Source organism: Fukomys damarensis, unplaced genomic scaffold (assembly GCF_012274545.1).
Source record: "Fukomys damarensis isolate Sample0158 unplaced genomic scaffold, DMR_v1.0_HiC HiC_scaffold_36, whole genome shotgun sequence".
NCBI lineage: Eukaryota > Metazoa > Chordata > Mammalia > Rodentia > Bathyergidae > Fukomys > Fukomys damarensis.
The window spans coordinates 23,900,185-23,920,540 of NW_022900948.1; the positions used below are offsets into that span (position 1 = coordinate 23,900,185).

General features: G+C 39.4%; 1 protein-coding gene across 1 annotated transcript; it reads left to right on the top strand.

Annotated features, from left to right (window-relative positions):
- Window positions 1–17,918: 17,918 nt before the first annotated feature.
- LOC104872914 (translationally-controlled tumor protein-like) lies at window positions 17,919–19,561 on the top strand. The gene is made up of 2 exons (XM_010639276.1): window positions 17,919–18,318; window positions 19,431–19,561. Exons 1-2 carry the CDS (start codon window positions 17,919–17,921, stop codon window positions 19,559–19,561), a joined length of 531 nt encoding a protein of 176 aa, XP_010637578.1.
- Window positions 19,562–20,356: the final 795 nt, after the last annotated feature.

Genomic DNA, 20,356 nt, shown 5'->3' on the forward strand with positions numbered 1-20,356 from the left:
TAGAGACAAATTTCCCTTATAGACCAGTGAATATGCTGCTGTCTTCCCCCTTAGCTAAATGTTATCTTGTGATCAGCTGACAGGTAGCAGCTAGGAGTGCTTTATGGCACCTATGCACAGTGCCAGGACTCCCTGATCTGGTAGTTGTAGTGACCTTGGAAAAAATATGGTCTTGTCTTCCCTGTATTTCTGGTGCTATTTTAGAGGTTGAATCTGACAGTTTGCTGCCAAATGATTTTTGAATGAATAGTCCTTCCTCAATGTCTGTTCAAGAGCTTTGTTTTTCTATTCTGGCTTATCAAATCTGGATCCAAACAAAAACATACCACCTCTTTCACTTCAGTGACCTTTGAGATAGAGACCTTTGTCTCCACTGGCTCAGGACGAAGTCAAATTCTCCTGTCAATGTCTCTGCTTGATTAATGGCAGTTCTCTCTTCCTTGGCTGGAATGATATAGGTACTTCATTGTGTGGCTTGCAATCCAAATAGTGACGTCAGAAAGTACTGAGCTCTCCAATATGTCTTCTAGTTCTTTTTTCCAAAGTCCTCGCTTTAGTTATTGAACATTAATTTTTCATAAATGGTGATTTCCAGAGGTCCAAAACACTATTATGGTCCTCTAGTAAGAGTAGGAGCCTATGGGAGGGAGGTGGTCAATGGAATTTTAGCTAAAGTGTGACCCAAAGTGAGTCCATTTTATCCCTGAATCCATCCTGGAGTTATTTTCCCAGTTCCAGATAATGCATAACTAAAATATGCAGTTGAGATACACATAACTGGGATAGACATAGATAGTACTTGACAAAAAGTACTTGATTGACCCCACACTGCTTCTCTAACCTGTGATGTGAAGGCTGTGATAGTGGAAAGGGACACATGAAAGCCATTAGGACTGCCTATACATAACAAAATAGTAAATCAAAGCTAATATTGCATTCCTGGAGGGATCGTGGCAATTAGTGCCACCATCAAGGACTTGCAAATGCAGGGCAGATAGTTCTCACCACATCCCCATTTAACTCTCCTATTTTGTCTGTGTAAAAGTTGAAAAGATCTTGGAGAATGATGATGGATTACCATAAGCTTCAGCAAGTTGTGGCTCAAATGTAAAAGACATGATTTCCTTGTTTGTGCTGATTGACACACCCCCTGATACCTGGTGTGCAGTTATTGACTTGGCAAATTGCCTTTTTCTCCATACCTATCCATAAGGACCACAAGCTTTCAGCTGGCAAGGCCAGCAATAAACTGTCCTACCTCCAGGGTGTATCAACTCTCCAATCCTGTCTCAACTTAGTTCAGAGGGATCTTGACCTTCTTTCTCTTTTACAATTTATCACACTGTTCCATTACATTAGTGACATTATTCTGATTGCACCAAGTGAGCAAGAGGTAGCAACCACCCTGAACTTGAAAGAAATGCATTTGTGTGTCAAAGGATGGGAAATAAATCTAACTAAAATTCAAGGGTCCTCTACTTCAGTGAAATTTCTAGTTCAGGGCTATGGGTGGGGCATGCAGAAATTTTTAATTTATGGTGAGGAATAAGTTGTTGCATCTACCAAGAAAGAGGCAACACCTTGTGAACATCTTTGGATTTTGGAGGCAGTATTTTCTTCACTTGGATGTGTTACTTCAGCCCATTTATTGAATGACTTAGAAAGCTGCTGGTTTTGAGTGGGGCCTAGAATATGAGAATGTTCTGGAACAAGTCCAGGCTTCTATGCAGGCTACTCTATCACTTGCCATGTTATCCAACAGAACCAATAGCACTTGTGTCAGTTACAGATAGGGATATTGTTTGGAGAAACTGTCAGGTTCTTACAGGAGAATCACAGCAGAAACACTTAGAATTTTAGAGAAAGGCTCTGCCATCATCTGCAGACAACCATACACCCTTTGCAAAACAGCTCCTAGCCTGCTTAGGGTAGGATTAGGTGGGTCCTAGGTGTACCCGAACATTTGACCATAGTACTTAGAATTACCATGTGACCTGAGGTGCTCATCATGAAATGATTGCTGTCTAGCCCACTGGGTCATATAGTTGGACATGCATAGCAACAGTTGAGCATCAAATGGTATATACATAACTGAGCCTCTTAAACTGCCTTCTCTCCCCCAGCATGCAGCTATGGCTTCACAGGATGTGACCTCTGATCAGTTCACAGAGAAGAGAAGAGGGCCTCGTTTACAGATGGTTCTGCACATTATGCAGGCACCACCTGAAAGTGGACGGTTGCAGCACTACATTCCCTTTCCAGGACATCTTTAAAGGACAATGGTGATGAAAAATCTTCATAGAATCCTGAATATCTGTTGGGATCTGTTTCATGGATTTCATTTCTTTTCTATGTTGGGTGTTTATGGTTTCTGTCATTTTCCTAAGAACCTCTTTTTTTTTTTATCTGTAGCTTCTATAGAGTCACTAAGCATATCTTTCACTATAGTCACCATTTCTGCAGTTATCTGAGAAATTATTTCTGGTTTAGTTTTCATACAGCCTCATTCATCTGCTTTGTTACTTCCACTGTTGCCACTTAAGAGAGTCCAGGTGGATGTTTCTCAACTTGTTCCATCTCATTGCTCCTTAGGTTTGCCTTTGGTAAGCTGGAAGTCTGGGATTACATCTTGCTTAAGTATCTTCTTATTTTCTATATTTCAAAAGTTTAATCCCTGGGTTGATGCTTATAACTTGCTATGGCAAATACCTTTATTGTTAGTGTTTAGAACCCTTAGGAAATGACTACTTCTCAAAGATGTTTTCCAGGTGTGGCTGGTTTTGGGGTTTTGAGTCTTTTGCAAGATCCTACCTCTTCAACTTATTGAGACAGAAATTGCTGCCTAGTTGACCCAGCCTCTAGTTATTTGGCACTGGCCCATAAAATTGTTTATGACCCTTAGGCTATATTACTCTTGAGATACTAGAAAGAACAACTGGATTAGAACAATTATGATACCTTGGCCAAAGTAGTACAATCAGCCATAATAATAACATCAAAAACAGCCTAGAAAATAACAAACTGTGGTGGCTATTAATTTGTGACTTTTAACCATATGAACTAGATTTTATGGCTATATAACAAATTCTAAAACAAACCACAAAATTGTATATAGTAAATAAGCCCACAGTATGGTAATTTTACCCTCAGGGGATAAAATTTAAAAGGGGGTGGGGAAAATGGAGAAATAAAAGAGGAGGAAGAAATTAGAAGAAAAGCTGGAGGAAGATTGCACAAACTTTGAGAAACTGGTGAAGAAGACAGGAGGGAAAGAGAGTAGGAAAAATAAAAAGAACAGAACAAAAAACAACAACAAAACTAGAAACCATGTTCACACACATATAGAAACAAGAACAAGCCATCAAGAAAAAAAAACCAAAACAATAACAAGAAAAGAAAAAAATATCCATTTCAAATCTTGTTTCTGTTGAGAAACCATGTTCACACACATATAGAAACAAGAACAAGCCATCAAGAAAAAAAAAACCAAAACAATAACAAGAAAAGAAAAAAATATCCATTTCAAATCTTGTTTCTGTTGTCACTGGTAGACAAAGTGAACAGACAGAGACCAGATTCACGTTGATTAATCCCAGCAAGCCAGTTTGTACCTTTGTGGTGGGGTAGTGGATAATCCCAGCAAGCCTGCACTTTAGTTCTACTGAAATTCAGCCTAGGTTTCTGGCTGTGAGGCTGGAACCCAATTTGTTCAGTCTATAACATTCCATGTGTCTCCTGCTGGCTTGAACTTAGTTCCTTGGCCTCCTGCTGACTTGAATTTGGCAGCCTCACCCTGACACTGGGAGTCACTAGATGGAGCCAGCAGTTGTTCTGACTTCCAAGCTCAGTTGGGCCCTCTCCAGGATGACTAGCAGCCTTCTACTTGAGACCGTCTGAACCCAAATAACTCACCAGTCACTGTAATCTGCTTAGTCCACTGCTCTGTCTCCATGGAGGCCTCTAGGGTCACCAGTAGTGATTGTGCATCTGCTGGTTCAAGGTGCCCCTCACTTGCAGTGAGTCAGGGCTCAGGGAGACAATGCCACTTGCCACCTCCTTCTGCATTGAAGTCTCTCTCTTCACTCCCCATGGGCTTCAATTCTCATTTCAGATCTTTCCTTGGGGACCCACTTCACTCCTTCTCCTCTTCCTCACACTGCGATATTCTAGCATTTGGACACCTAATCCCAGAGAAGCTGTTTCTCTGCTGCTCACCACTCTGCCATCTTGATTGGAACTATATACAGCTATTCCAAAGACTGAGATAAATCTACATATACTATGAGGGAAAGAAAAGAAATACAGAAAAAAATTTAACTAAATAGTTGAGTAAGAAAAGCAAGTAGGGCCGGGGATTTAGCTCAGCGGTTCGGTGGCCTGCCTCACAAGGGCAAGGACCCGAGTTCAATCCCCAGTACCAAAAAAAAAAAAAAAAAGAAAAGAAAAGCAAGTAAAGAATGCTGAGTGTAGTGTGCTTTTATTTGTGTTAAAAATTGAATACATAAAAATAAAAAAGACATACACTATATTCATATAATATTTTTATATATCTAGAAAATTTAGAGAAGGCACATAAGAATGTATTACAGTTACCTTTTGCAAACTGTAATTTGAGATGAGAGTAACAGAAAGATTTCTTTTAATTGTATATTTGTTCTACTTGAATCATTTTTAACTCTTTCTGAAAATATTCAGATAGCACAAATAGAGTTAGTGTCTACGTTATGTTCACTCATAACCACTAATAACTGCTTATAAGTACTACACTTCCGAGGCTTTCTTGTCTCTATCTCTGTATATATCGTTCACCATAAATTCTTGAATAATAGCACTCATCTCCCTGTATTGCAGTTACTGGTTGGAAATCTGCTTACCCCACTCACCTAGGTCTCCTGTGGGCAGGTTGGTCTTCTTTTATAGAACAAGGCTGGGTATTTATCTGGTTTCCAGTTCTTCCACATAATCATGTTTCCCATTTTACAGATGAGTAAGTTGAAGTCAAACAAAAGGACAAAGGGACTTTTATATAAAGTCACACTCAGCATTTGGATTGTGATCAGAAAGTAAGTTTCCTCTCTCCAATCTTTTATCTACCTTGTAGCCACTGAAGAAGATCTGAAGCCTGTGACTTGACATTCAGGCTGGCATGAGAATGGAGATTCAGCACCACTTCTTGTTTTTTTTCAAGATTTTTAATTTATTAACTTTATTGGTACATTTTAGGTATACAGTATGATGACATTCATCATTGGGAATTTGTACCTTTACATGTAACTTATGTAGTTCTCACTTTTTTCCCATTCCCCTGCTCTCCCTTCAGCCCTTCCACCCCTCCTTATTACAAAGACTTTGTTTTCATTTTTTTCCTTTTCCCTCATTATTTTATTCTTTTCCCTTATTTCCTTTCCCCTACTCCTCCCACTTCCCCTTCCCTTTTAGACATTTTCTTCCTGTTTCACATTATCTATTATACATTTTGATTCTTATTTACACTTTCATTTTCTCACACCAGAGAAACTGTTCAGTATTTGTACATGTGTGTCCTATTTATTTTACTTGAGTATAGTCTCAATATACAGCCATTTAGCTATAAATATCTCTAGTTTCTCATTCTTTATGGCTGAGTAATACTCCATTTCATTTAAAATTTTTTTCTTTCTCCAGTCTCCAGTTGATGGGCAATTGGGTTGTTTCCAAGTTTTAGTTGTTACAAGCTGTGCTGCTATGAATGTTGGTGCACATGTGGTATGATTCTTTTAATTCTTTGGGGAAGATATGCAGCAAAGGAATAGCTGGGTCAAGTGGGACCTCCAATCCTAGTTTTTTGAGGTATCACCATATTGATTTTCACAGTGGTTGTACCAGTCTGCACTCCTACCAACAAAGGAGAAGGATGCCTTCTTCCCCTTGGCCCTGCCAGCATCTGTTTTTGATTGATTCCTTGATAACAGCCATTCTTTCTGGAGTGAGGTGGAATCTCAGCATTGTTTTCATTTTCATCTCTCGAATGATTAATGATGTTGAACATTTTTCCATATGTTTATTTGCTATTTCTACTTCTTTGCCTCATAAATGTCTGTTCATTTCAGATGCCCACTTTTGTATTGGGTCTTTGCCAGGGATTTAGCTCAGTGGTTCTGCCACCTGCCTTGCAAGCACAAGGACCTGAGTTCGATCCCTGGTACCAGAAAAAAAAAAAAAGTTTTTTGATTGGGTCTTTAAATTTTGAAGGTCTGGTTTTTTTGAAGTTCTTTATACATTTTAGATAGAAGACCTTTTTCTGAGGAGCAGCTGGTAAAGTTTTTTCCCACATTGTGGGTTGTCTCTTCACACTGTTTGTGGTTTCCCTTGCTGCAGCACCACTTCGTTAAAGAGTAATTGTTTCATAACCTTCTCAATTTCAAGAGAAAAAACTGAAATATTGATGTTTCACTTATTTGACCTCCACAGCTGCTAAATAATATTGCATAGGTGGATGTAGCTCAGTTCTACCATTTTTTTTTTTTTTGCTCTGTGACATTGGACAAGAAACAACATTGCTGAACTTGTTTTCTCTTCTGTAAAATAATAACAGAATCTCAGAGGTTTTTTGTGAGACTCAAAGAAAGTCAAGAGAATTTCAGCACTACAAAATGAAAATTAGGATTTTTTACATTTCACAGACAGGATATTTACTTGTACTAAGTGAAATGTTAATATTGTGAAATTTAGAGAGCATCCATGACTATCCCTTTGTAAAATCTGACCTACATCTTTAAACCTTTGAAAGAGTTGTCAGAGTGTAAAACTCAAATGTTTAAATTGGGTACATTTAGCAACTTTGGGCCCACATTCTAGCATGGCAATTATGGATTAAAATGTACTCATGTTAAGGGCATATGATGGGACATATACCCTTAGTTGCCCACAGTCCTCACTACTCCCTTTTGTCTTACACTTCACTTAATTATACTCCATTTGCTTGCACCTATGCGGCTAATTTGTCACCATGTTTTATAGAATTTCAGCTCAGGATGATACTGTGTCCTCATCACCATCATGAAGCAAAAATTCAAACCCACCAACTTCTGCTTCAGAGACCCTTACTGTATAATTCATGTGTGCTTCATACACTACTACACCTGTGGAGCTTTGAGCCCATAATCAAACCTATTTATTTCATACAAAACAGAGAGAAGAAGCTTTCTTTGTTCCACAGTTCATCTAGTCTTTCTCTTCCAAAAAAAAAAAAACAGATTTAAAAAGGGAATCCTCAAACAAAATCCTGACTTTCCCTTTATGGGTTAGCCACTCTTGCCCTCCAAGATTTTTATCACGAAGTTCATCTGCTAGTTTCCATTCATGCAATCACATTATAGGACAATATAAACCATCATAGGCTCCACAGAAAACTTTTGCTTGAATAGAAACCTAGTTAGGCCTCTGAAGAGCTTTAAGAAACCACTACAAACCACTGCTGGACTCTTCTCTATCTCATTGGCCCCAAAAGATGCACAGGATGGGGGCTGTGTGTGTTTCTGTGATTTATAAATGAGTACATTAACATCAGATAATAAGGAAGCAAGTTCAATAAATCTTATCTCCACAACTCCTTTACCTGAGAAGTATAGTGTTAAATGGGCTTGCATAGCCCCGAAAAGGAAAGTTAGTGATTTACTAATACACTCATTTATTCATTCAAAAAATATTTACTGGTCAGGGATTTAGCTCAGCAGCACAGCACCTGCCTGGCAAGAGCAAGGTCCTGAGTTAAATCCCTGGTACAAAAAAAAATTTTTTTTACTGGGTGCTTCTTATATTCCTGGCATTTGCTAGGACTCCTAGATAAAGAAACAAACAAAACCAAACCAAAGCAGATAAACCCCATTTTGGACCCCAACAAGCTCACTTGACAGCACCTTTAACTACTTGTGTGATGGAAGAACTTGACCTCTTTCCATCTCAGTTTCTTCTTTAAAATAGGAATAATGCTCATTTTCACAAATTTTGTTAGCTTGAGTGAAGTTTGTGCAACACAGCCTTCAACTATGTCAACCAGTTTCAAAATAATAAATGTTAGTCCAACTGAGCTCAACACTTCATCAATAAGGGCCCACTGTCCAGAGGGACTCCGGGTAACTTGCTCAGATGGGCAGCTAGTTGACAGCCAGCTCCCAACACCAGCACTCCTGCTTCACATCCCCAGAGTCACAAGGCTTCTGGTCCCCTGGGCCACTTCACAGGATGCCTTCTTTGATTTCAGCCCAATCACTGGGTAAATTACTGTAGCACATTTCGATGTTTTCATGTATTTTGATAACTCTAATGTAAATGCTTTCTCTTGTTATCCTATATATTTTATTTTGCACATTTCAGAACAATTATTTTAATATAAAATTAACTTTCTTTCCCAGATTTTCAATTCTCAGATTTCCAAAGGAATCCATTACACTAAAAATAATTTTTTTTTAAAGAACTCTTACTTTTGAGCAGTGGATCTAAATAAGGTACAATTCTGTTCACACTGACTGGAGATGTTTGACGATGTCTGGGAACAGTTACTACTGGCATCTGATAGTGAGTGGAGGCCAGGGCAATGCTAAACATTATAAGATGCACAGGGCAGCTCCCAAAAACAAAGAATTCTTGTGCCCAAAATGTCAATCAATCATGCTGAGCTTGAGAAACCTATTATGGAGCAATACACAACAGAGGTTCAAAAAGTGACTAGTTTCCTTTTCCATCAAATTTCCATTTATGCTTATCTTTTTTGATCCTCTTGCCCTCCCTTAGGGTGATAATAGTGATTTTATTTATTTTAGGTTCTTTTTTTTTTTCCATTTTTGCACGTATTTCAACTCCAACAAGTATTACAAGTCACCCTGGATGTATGAGCCAATAGTTCTGGGCAAGGCAGATATGAGCGCAGTGGGATTTACTGGACCACCCTCCTAGAAATGTTACTGAAAAGTCTGTCCCATGGGCAAAAGCACGATGGCCCATAAGCCTTTGTCTAACTTCTCAGGTCTTTGCAACTGGATAGTTTACTAGCATATTGGCCCCCTGGCTAATTTAATGTTTCCTGTAAGGGTACCCTAGCTTCAAACACACTGCTTTCTTTCCAAGGCTCAGAGGACAGAAGGGAGGTGGGAAGAGGTGAGAGGATAACATATTTTCTCCTCCTGGGGACCAGTAGTAATAACATAAGGTACAAGTGAAACTTCGCTTTCTTCCTTTCCTTGTACTAATAGATTCATCTTCAAAGGAAAAATCTTTCATGTGTTGATTTTTTAAAACAAATTTCTTCAATGAAAGAACAAAGATGAAAAACTCTAGAAAAAAATGTTTAAAGTAGAACAAAGGGTAATAGTCAAAATAGCATTTGTGAAACCTCTTGTAAGCGAAGCCTTGACAAATAGCTTGTCTTTATTTTGGTACAGTTTATTATCCATCCAGGCTGTGAGTGACATCCCTTTTGAATTAGAGGTTCTGGAAAACATCCGGCCAGGTCTTGCTGGTGATGCTGTCTTGCTATGTAATCTCAAGAAAGAGAATAGGTAACTGATGCTTCAGGATGGTATAGGCGCAGCAGATTCATCAGGGGCTTCACAAGAAAACCATTCAATTGCAAATGAGCTGATTAATTCCTGAATTGCCAGTTCTCACTCAATCTTTGGACTGGAAAAATATTCAACAAATATTTTGCTAAATGAATACATGAATAAATAAACAAATCATGACCAACAATTGAGGAAGGAAATCAATTGTTGGTCATGATTTGTTTCTTATTTTATAGATGATGGAACTCAAGGCATATAGTGTGCTTGCCAGAAAATTACAGGATTGTTAATAGATGAAACCAGGACATGAGCCCCAGATCACCTGAAGCATCATACCCTAAAGAGTTATCCTTTTTCCTCTTGGGGCTTCATTTAAGGGCAATTTAGTCTCAGCATACCTTACATGGGCTAAACAATGATTTGGCTGGGATTTCAGTCACAGCAGTGATAATCCACATTGATGAAAATAGGTTGAGAAGTACTACATCAGGCAAAATTAAACAGGATTATCTACTATAAGGGTTATCAGAGCTTTTAATATGCCAATGTATAGCAGGAATAGAAGGCAACGTTCCTCACACCTAACCCAAAAGCACATTTTGCGTAGAACATAATGACGACATTGAATAATACTTTTCAGATACATAATGTAATCACTTTGCTCCTCCTAACTTTGCTACCTGATTGGAGGGTAGCCAGAATGAAGATAGCATCTCATTTCATCTTCAGAAAAGCCATCTTGGTGAGGCAGCTATTCACCGTCATCTGGGTACCAGATACCATTTTAGAGCATTTTCTGAATGAGGAGTCAAACCCATGGTCACTCAGTAGTAGCTTAAATACTTTAAAAAAATGTCTGTAGTTGTTTCAATCCAATTTAGGGAACAGAGCCACTTGCTGGAAGACTGTCCAGTGCCAGAATGCATGTTCATCGTTACCAGAACACCAGATATCACTTGATGATAATAAGGGAGGGCAGGGGGATGGGGAAAAAAATAAGAACCAAGACTGATTATGTAAAGGTACAAGTTTCCAACAATGAATGTTATTATATTATATACTTTAAATGTACCAATAAAATTAAGTAAAAATAATTTAAAATAGGAGGAAAAGGAAAAAATAATTTTAAAAATAAAAAAACAAATATATAAATATACTTGCTAGGGTACATGAACAAATAAAGCTGAAATTATCTCTCTCTATCTTGTCTTCAAGTTGCTTTGAAGTACACTAAAGATGCTTTGAGGTGATCACCTACAGGACCTTGTTTGGGTATACAGAAGAATTATTTTTTTCATTGAGTTTATTGGTACTTTTTAAGTATACAGTACAGTTACATTTATTGTTGGGATCTTGTACCTTTACATGACAGATCTTGGTTCTCATTTATTCCCCATACCCCTGCCCTCCCTTCACCCCCTCCTCCCTCCCCTCTTTACAAAGACTTTGCTTCCATTTTTTCCTTTTCTCATATATTTTCTTTCCCTTATTTCCTTTCCCCTACCCTTCCCGCTTCCCCTACACCTTTAGCCACTTTCTTCCTACATTGTCAGTTATACAATTTGGATCTTATTTAGTACTAGTCAACCATAAAAAACAAGAAACTTGAGTCATTCATAGAAAAATGGATACATATTGAAGCCATACTCTTAAGTGAAATAAATAAGACACACATGTGTAAATACCAAATAGTTTCTCTTGTGTGAAAAACTAAAAGTGTAAACAGAAGGATTATTTTTAACCTAATTCTTTCATCTTTGTTATAATGACATAATGTTTATAATGTCAGTCTTCTACTTATCCCTCAGACTTTCAAGAAAATAAGAAGCGATATTCCATGAAGTGTATATTAACTTTTAGCCTTTGAAAAGTAAAAAAAAAATGTGTTCCAATAAATAGATACAGACAAAACTATTACATTGACTCTATAACTTCCTCTTTTGCTTTTTAAAATTTCACCTAAAGGTAATGTCATTGCAACCTTGTTTCAGCACCTATGCACCTAAAGCAATGCTGAGAAGGCCTCATGTATGTGTGAAGATGCTGGAGTGAGAAAGCACGAAGGAGCAATTTTAGAAAGTGAGAAGGTTTTATGATTCACAGTTCGAATTCAACCATATTTATCATAGTAGTGAAGACATACGTCAGGGAACTCAACGGCTTGAGTTTTTGAAATTGAGAATTTGAAATTCTGCTTTTCTATTTACAACCTCGAACAAGTTATTTAAGTATTCTGTGCCTCAGTTTCTCCTCTGACAAATGGGACAGGACTAGGACCTACCCCAACTCAGCATCGGTAACGTACATAGAACACTTCTTGGCACAAAGTATGCTTTCAATTAAGGTTAGCAATGACTAGGATTACTATCTGGGTGACCCACCAAAAAAAAACTCATTTCTTTCCACCTGTAAAATTGACATCATCATACTTACATCACAGTATCATAGTGGAGACTAAATAAGAAACTAGACAGACATCACTTTGCAACTATTAGGAAGTTACTGTCTTGCCTGATGTGATATCATCTTTATCCTCCTCGGTGCAAGACATTACTTCTTCATCTCAAGGCCTCGGATTCCTTTCTGGGCACTGACCTTGCTAGGGTAAACAGTGCTCCACGCACTCTGTATGCCAAGGAAGGAAGCTCTGATCCCTCACTGGTCTTTACCATTTCAGTGAACAGCACCATCTGCCAAGCAATGGTCGGATCAGGAACCCAGAATACCAGCTGTGACTACTTCACCAAGCTGCTTGCCCGCAGTGGATGGACACGTGCTCTGGTGTCCATCTCCAACATGAATACCTAATCTCCCCTTCCCGTGTTCACAGCTACCATCCTAATTCCTGTCACTATTTCTTGCCAACTGTATTCTCCCATACTTCCACTTCCACACTTGTGTGATCCAGCCCTTTCTCCCCAGACAAATGGAGAAATCCTTTAGAACATAAATTGTTCTCATATCGCATCCCAACCCGGAATCCTCCAATGCCTTCCCATTCTCAGAGCAGCCCTGGAAAAGGCCCTGGGCAGGCTCCTACAGAACTGCATTCTCTGTCTCAAAGTTCTTCCCTGAAACTGGTTCAGAATTTCATCTGAGTGCTCATGACACCCACTCTCCTCTCTCCACTCACCCCTTGATCTCCTCCACATTTCCCTGTTTGTATTCAACACATCCCTGCTTGTGTGAGAAAAGCAAATGATCCCACAAAACTTTTCTTTATCCACTTTCCAGAAAAATGGGCCAATTCACAGCTGCAATCATTGGGAGAATTTTCTGTCTGGGAGCCTGGAAACTGCCAAGAGTGGATAGCAGCAGCCAGCCAGCAAGGCCTTTGTTGTCATTGGCCTGAACAACAGCAACAACAACAACCACAACCACAACAATAAAACATGCCACGTGTGCAAGGCACACACAAACACGCCCACAGAACCCAGCCACCCACACAAGGCTGCAGGGAGCGCTCTGGACGGCTCGTTGCAGGGGAGAGGCATATCCCACTGGCAGGGTGCCACGGCAGCCCAAGCCCCAGCGCCCCCCCGCTCGGCCGACCATCTGTCATCAGCGCTCTGCCTCCTGTAAGTGTGCCGACACAGTACACGGAGGCTAACAAGTAGCAAATGGAGGGGAAGAAACAACAAAGCCACCACAGTCAGTGGGAGGAGGTGACTAAGACTTTGACACAACTTGACAGAAAGCCGGGAAATTTAAACTGAGAGTTTGCCCTAGAGACCTCCGGCTGTGAGGCGTGGGCTGGGGGCGGGTGAGGGAGGCAGGCGGTCGAGTTCAGCAGGCCACCTCTTTTCAGACGCCGTGCACACGACACTTTGTTTAAAATCCATCCTGACTATTCATAGATTGCCCAGTAAGGCTTTCCTGTATAAGAAAAAGGGAAATTGAAGATCAAAAAAGTCAAACTTTTCCCAATAAGTTTCTGAAAGTAATGTTTAATCAAAGCAACACCAGTAATATAGTACAGACTGCCAGGTTCCCTGTCAAATAATCACCCCCAGAGAGGACAAATTTCCCTTATTTTGTTAAGTTAGTTTTATATTATCATTTAAGAAACGTTTTGGGGAGGTGGGAATTAGGATACCATTTTCCACTATAAAAATATTTTTGATAAACCTATTTATCTACCAAAAACTGCATTGAGAAAAGAAGCCAGGTTGGCTAAGATTTCTGCTAAAGTATGTCAAAATCTGTTGCTTGAAGAGTGTGGACTCTGTGGATAGATTACCACCTTGGAGTTTTCCTTCCTTGTCATTTACTGCAGGACTGGATTCTTTTAAATTTTTAAAATACATAGACCCATGTTGCAAGGCATTTAATCATCATCCATGTGGTTGGGCCTATATGAGAGATAAAGAAACTGAGGTAAGAACTTGAAAATTACTCAAAGGTGCAATGGCCAAACGTTACACCTTTAGTCTCTAGACTTGAGGCTCTGTCCCTTTTGTTTAGACAGTGAGATTCTCCTAAGTTGCTGCTGCACTTTGCCCTTTCACTTCTTACCACAGAGCCACAAATGCTATAAATCCTAATTCCCATTCTTCAAAAAAATATTAATTAGGCCAGCAAAATTGCACTAAGTTCTGATCAAGGTGGCCAGAAACAAGCTATCTTTCAGTCTGCTCATTCATCAGCTAAGTATTATCATCTTATCACTCTTTAACTGCTGAATACTAAAAAATAAACTCTGAAAAAGAAATTTCAACCCCTGAACAAATCTGACTGACAACTCAGGTTGGCTCATTATCCCTAATCGGCAGAGTAAACATATATTTACAAATAAAAACACACACCAGATGTATTTTCATCCACAAGGTGATGCTATCAACTAAAATAGGAAATGTGCAGCCTCCGTCATTTTAAAGACAGATTCTCCGTCAAGCCTCCCTCCCACTCTGATTCATGGATAGGAGCTCATGCGCCTGCAGGTGGCTGTGCCTTTGCCATGTGTACAAGGAAAGGATAAGGTCTTAAAAAGCACCAGCTTAAAAGTTTGAACAATTAGATCTGGGTTCAGATTCCACCACGACCAGGCTTATATTCTTATGCCTCGATATCTTCATCTGTAAAACAAGGATAACAATAGCATCTAAAGTATTGTTTTAAGAGTTAAAAGAAACAGTAAATACAAAAACAGGTCACAAATGGTGGCATACCTATGTAGATCTTCTCTTCTGTATTTCTCCGCTCTCTTAGGACGTCCTTCTGTTTCTCCCAAATGAATCAGTGTGTAAGGAGAGATAGCGCTTCCCTTCTCACCCCTTTCTTTCAGAAGGAAAAGGTCAATTTCAGGGTACTCTTACAATATTTTAGAGGCCAGACTGGCCCTTTGCATCAGAGACCCATTGTGAATTTCACCTGTGAAAAGAGAGGTAGAATAGAAATAGCCTTCAATTTCCCTTTTCCATGGAATTGGACATGATTTTCAAAAGCTCTACCCCGAGCTCTGCTGGAAGAGTGAGTTGGCAGTAAACTTCTAAACTGTGCTTCACATGTCTGTGAGTAAAGAGTATAAATTAACGCCTGACATCAGTGCCCACGATGAATCCATTACACTAAAAATAAATTTAGTGAATCATTCATTCAACCAACACGGAGTACCTATTTGGACAGGGCAGTTTGCCAAATATGTACTAGAACAGTAGTGGAAAACAAACAGACTGAATGTCAACAAGAGACATGCTCCTGTTAGTACTTTCCCAGGGGATAAAGAAAATGTTTGTTTTCAGAAACAATTTGGAATTTTTAGAATGTGTTTGAATTTTTACAATAATCTACTCTTATAAAAGAGAGATAAAAACCTAGAAATCTACTTTTCTTACTGCTTTTATCAGTTCACACAGTCATATCAAAACTTCATTGGGGTTTTCAACCATCACCTTAGATTTTGTTTCCTAAAAAGTGAAACAAATTCAAACCGAATGTGTGGTCTGTCTGAAGTAAGTCAAATGTTAGCCTGCCTCAGCTCAATACACTGCAATGAAAGGAGCTTGAATGGGCCCCTCTCTGAGATCAGGTGACATCTACAGGTGCTATAAGGACATTCAGTCCCACATCAAAGCAACACTCAAAGAATATGCAAGTCCAGTTTTATGGCCTCTTTAAAGCTTTCACTTGCCCATGTACTAGATGCTTCATAAGAGAACATCTGTTACCCTTGTCCATGATTTCAGCTGTCACCTCTGACTCTGGGTTACTCATCCTTGCATGAGCTGTTTTGCAGTACACCCATCCTACTACTAACCTCAAGGCTGATTCTTCTGTCCCTGTGCTTGCATCGCCTGTCCAACTCGAAGGTGAGCATTGTGGTCCCAGAAGGATTTGCTTCCATAGTCTTCACACAGACACACTGTTCTAGGCCTCCTGGGTTGAAATTGGTCCTGATTCTACCCCTATGATTCACAGTACCCTCCACTACTAGGACATGGCACTCACCAATTTTAGCCGAGCCTTTGAGCAGTTTCTGAACATGATAATCAGTCATAAGTTAAAGACGAGCAGACAGAGTAAGAGGTCTAAGAAGCTTTTAACAGGGCCCCTGATGGATGAGAGGGAACACAGGAGTAGGTGCTACTCTAATTGTACAGCTTGGATGAGGAATGGGTGGTAGGATCCTCACTACTGGACAAGATTTAAGGGTTTGGGCTCTAGTTCCTGATGGTGGTGAGAGTTCTGACAATATCAAGATTCCAAGGCTTCCACCCAGGCCTTTAAGAGTAACACCTACTAGAAAACATGAATGTGTCACCATCTTCATCTGCAAGACTATAATAGATACATTTCAGGTAACAAAGCCTAGTCATTATGCGGCATCCTCCAGGTAGTCGGCAGTCTCTAAAGAAATGTAATCAGGACCAAGTCCATATCTTAGAATTCATTAGGATTCTGTTCTTTCTACCTTCACTTTCCCCGCATGAAGTAAACCTAATTAACTTGGACAAAATGAATCATATTGAATCAGGTCTTGGAAATTACTATGCTTTCAACCTTTCTGGGACAGGTCAACTACATGCACTCAAGGTTTCCATGTGCTACGGCCAAAAGGAGAGTTGTAATGGAAGGAGGTGGAGTTGAATAATGGCTGAGTGGGTGAGAACAGCATGGTGACACAGAGTAAGGGGGCATGAGAGGGAAGGAGTCCAGTGCACACATTGAGAGTGAGTCAAGAGAGACAGCACTTTCTGGCAACTCATTAAGTAACCTGGGAATTAATGTATGAATAAAATCTTCTTTGTGAGTTTTCTCAGACTCAGAGTAAAGAAAGCTAAAGATCAGCTTTTCAAATTGAAGTACCGGGATATCAGCAGAGATGACTCTACATGGAATTCTTAGATGAGAGGCTACTGCTGCTTTCTACTTTAAACCTCTCTTTGGGTTGGTCTTTGGAGATAGAGTGAGCTACGGGGAGGAAGCGATGTGAGGAGAGTCACACTCTCAAAGGGCCTTTTTAGGACAATGTTTTCCTGAGCCAGCCCATTTCTGGCAGAAAGTACTACTCTCTAGGCAGAGTCTGTTAGCTGTGTTGACCCAATACAACATTAACTTCTGAAACAGTTGCACTCATTTTGCCAACTTTCCAAGTTCAAAACAGGAATGGAGTTAATAAAGTAACAGAGGCATTTTGGACAGTGACACTCTAACCTAAAAATGCCCACGTGTGTATAATGTTCCACTTTCTCTTTAAATGTCTATTGCTAGAAGGAGTCTTAGAAATCTAAACCTTGTGTTTACAGATGAGAAAGCAAAGGTCATAAGAAGCAGATGATCTACTCAAAGCCACATGGCTAGCCAGGAAAAAAAAATAAAAATAAAAAATAAGTAACCAAGCATGGTGGTGCAAGGCCTGTAATCCCAATACTCTGGGAGGCTGAGGCAGGAGGATCATAAGTTTAAACCCAGCCTGGGGATGTTAGCAACTTATCAAGATACTGTCTCAAAATAAAAGATTAAAAAAAGCTAAGGTTGTAGCTCACTGTGTAGGCTGTGGGTATAATCACCAGTACTGCAAAAAAAAAAAAAAAAGGCAACCAGAATCAGAATTCAGAATTCAAGGTCTTGGATGCTTCTGGGAAGTACTTTTTCCAACTAGATGCCTGTCTTCTAATTCATGGAGACTGTGGAGGAATTTGAGACACTGCTTCAACATGAGGAAACAATCAGAGTAGGCAGCTGTGATCACGTATCATCATGGTCTTCATACGGTACCCATAATTATGCAAAATTATTATTTATCAATTAAAAATACAAATGTAAACTTTTTCCGCTCACTCTCCCTCCCCACGAGCTCTGCTCCAGTTGCACCGCACTCACTCTGAGCTCCGGGTTCCTGCTAAACTAATGCGACAGCATCTCCCTTTGGCCGCCGTCATGATTATGTATCGGGACCTCATCGGACGCAATGAGATGTTCTCCGACATTTACAAGACCCCGGAGATGGCGGGGTTGCTGTGCCTGGAGGCGGAGGGCAGGATGGTCAGTAGAGCAGAGAGTAACACTGATGAGTCGCTCATTGGTGGAAATGCCTCCGATGAAGGCCCGGAGGGCAAAGGTACCCAAAGCCCGGTATTCACTGGTGTTGATATTGTTAGGAACCATCACATGCAGGAAACCAGCTTCACAAAAGAGGCCTACAAGGAGCACATCAAAGATTATATGAAATCAATCAAAGGCATACTTGAAGAACAAAGGCCAGAAAGAGTAAAACCCTTAATGACAGGGGCTATAGAACAAATCAAGTACATCCTTACTAATTTCAAAAACTATCAGTGTGATCTCATCAGTGTGATGCAAAAGAAACCATCAACAGAACTAAGAGAAAACCTACTATGTGGGAAAAAAATTTTACCAGCTGCTCCTCAGACAAAGGACTATTATCTAGTATATATAAAGAACTCAAAACAATCAGCCCCCCACCAAATATAAGGACCCGATTCAAAAATGGGCATCTGAAATGAACAGACATTTCTCAGACAAAGAAGTAAAAGTAGCAAATAAATATATGAAAAAATGTTCCACATCACTGTTGTTTGAGAAACGCAGATGAAAACAACACTGAGATTTCACCTCACCCAGAAAGAATGGCTGCAATGGAACTGTACTGTATATACCTAGAATGTACCAATAAAGTCAATAAAGAAAGAGAAATCAACCAATAATAAATATTGGCAGTGTTGTGGGAAGAAAGGAACCCTTCTCCATTGTTGGTGGGAGGGCAGACTGGTGCAACCACTGTGGAAATCAATATGGAGATACCTCAAAGAGCTGGGACTAGAGGTTCCATTTGACCCAGCCATCTCTCTGCTGGGTATCTTTCCAAAAGAATTAAAAGAATCATATTTACAATAATATATCAGCACCTATGTTTATAGCTGCACAGTTTGTAATAGCTAAAACTTGGAAACAGCCCATTTGCCCATCCGTTGGAGACTGGATAAAGATGTGTTTTTTCTATAAAATGGAATACTACTCAGCCATAAATAATGAGAAATTAGAGTCATTCATAGGAAAATGGATACATTTTGAGAATATACTCCTAAGTGAAATAAATGTCACATATGTGTAAATACTGAATAGTTTCTCTGGTGTGAATAAACTATAATAGTAAAAGTGAGAAGTAGGGGAAAGGTAATAAGGGAAAAGAAAAAAATATGAGAAAGTGAAAAGATGGAAATGAAGTGTTTGTAAAGGGGGCGGGGAGGAAGAGTGAAAGGAGGGCAGGGACTGGGGAAAAAATGAGAACCAAGACCTGTTATGTAAAGGTACAAGATCCCAATGATGAATGTAACTGTACTGTAGACCTAAAATTAGTTATCAATTAAACTTTTAATTGATTATTTATCAATTACCAATAAACTCAATGAGGAAAAAATAAACTATCAGTGTGTGTGTGTATGTGTGTGTGTGTGAACATGAACCCAGATGGCATGGCTGCTCTCCTGGACTATGGTGAGGATGGTGTGACCCCATTTATGACATTCTTTAAGGATGGTTTAGAAATGAAAAAATGTTAATGGATTCGGCTGTTGCCTTGGATCTATCACTTGTCATAACTGGCTGTTGCTTGTCATCCACACAACACCAGGATTTTAGACAAATGGGACTGATGGCATCTTGAACACTTCATTTGTTTTGACCAAGATTTATTTAGAGTGGAGGCATTGTTGTTTAGGGAAAAAAATAAAATATGTCATGTAGATTAACTAAAAATAAAGTGTATTTAACTTTACATAAATAAAATAGAAATGTAAATGTTTGACAAAGCTATTGAAAAGAGTTATCACACACTTTTATTTTAAATTAACTGTTATTTGTCACAATATCCTAATTTATTTATATCTTCATGCCACAGATATTCATGAGGGTCTACCACAGGCCAGCACCATTTTAGGGATTAAAGGGTGGGGCATGGTGGAGAATAGGGCACCCTCAATTCTTATCCTCATAGACCACATTGGCGGAGAATCTGGATAACTTTTCACGAGTCCTTTCACTTTACATTCCCAAAGTCCCGTGGTGGACTAGGGCCTTTCCCAGCTACTTTCATGATGCTGTACTTGATAGAAACAAACTTCAGAGGAGTGGAACATGTGCTTGTTCTAAATTTCATCTTTAGCCAAATATTTCTTGGTGAAATGGCTCTACTATCTCGGAAAACAAAGCAAGAGGAAGTTACAAAGCCTTAAATGTCAGGAAAGTCAAGAAAGTGCCCAAAGCAGAAAGTGATTTATTTGTTTTTCTGAAGACAGGAAAAAATGTTTTCATCTACCAATAGTGTAATTCAAACAAATTAAGCCTTTGTTTCACAG

What these genes read in the sequence shown, in the direction of transcription:
- LOC104872914 (XM_010639276.1), top strand. Translation starts at nt 17,919, where the DNA reads ATGATTATGTATCGGGACCTCATCGGACGCAATGAGATGTTCTCCGAC. An exon ending in TAATTTCAAAAACTATCAGT is followed by an intron (nt 18,319 to 19,430) that starts GTGATCTCATCA and finishes ATAAACTATCAG; the next exon opens with TGTGTGTGTGTATGTGTGTG.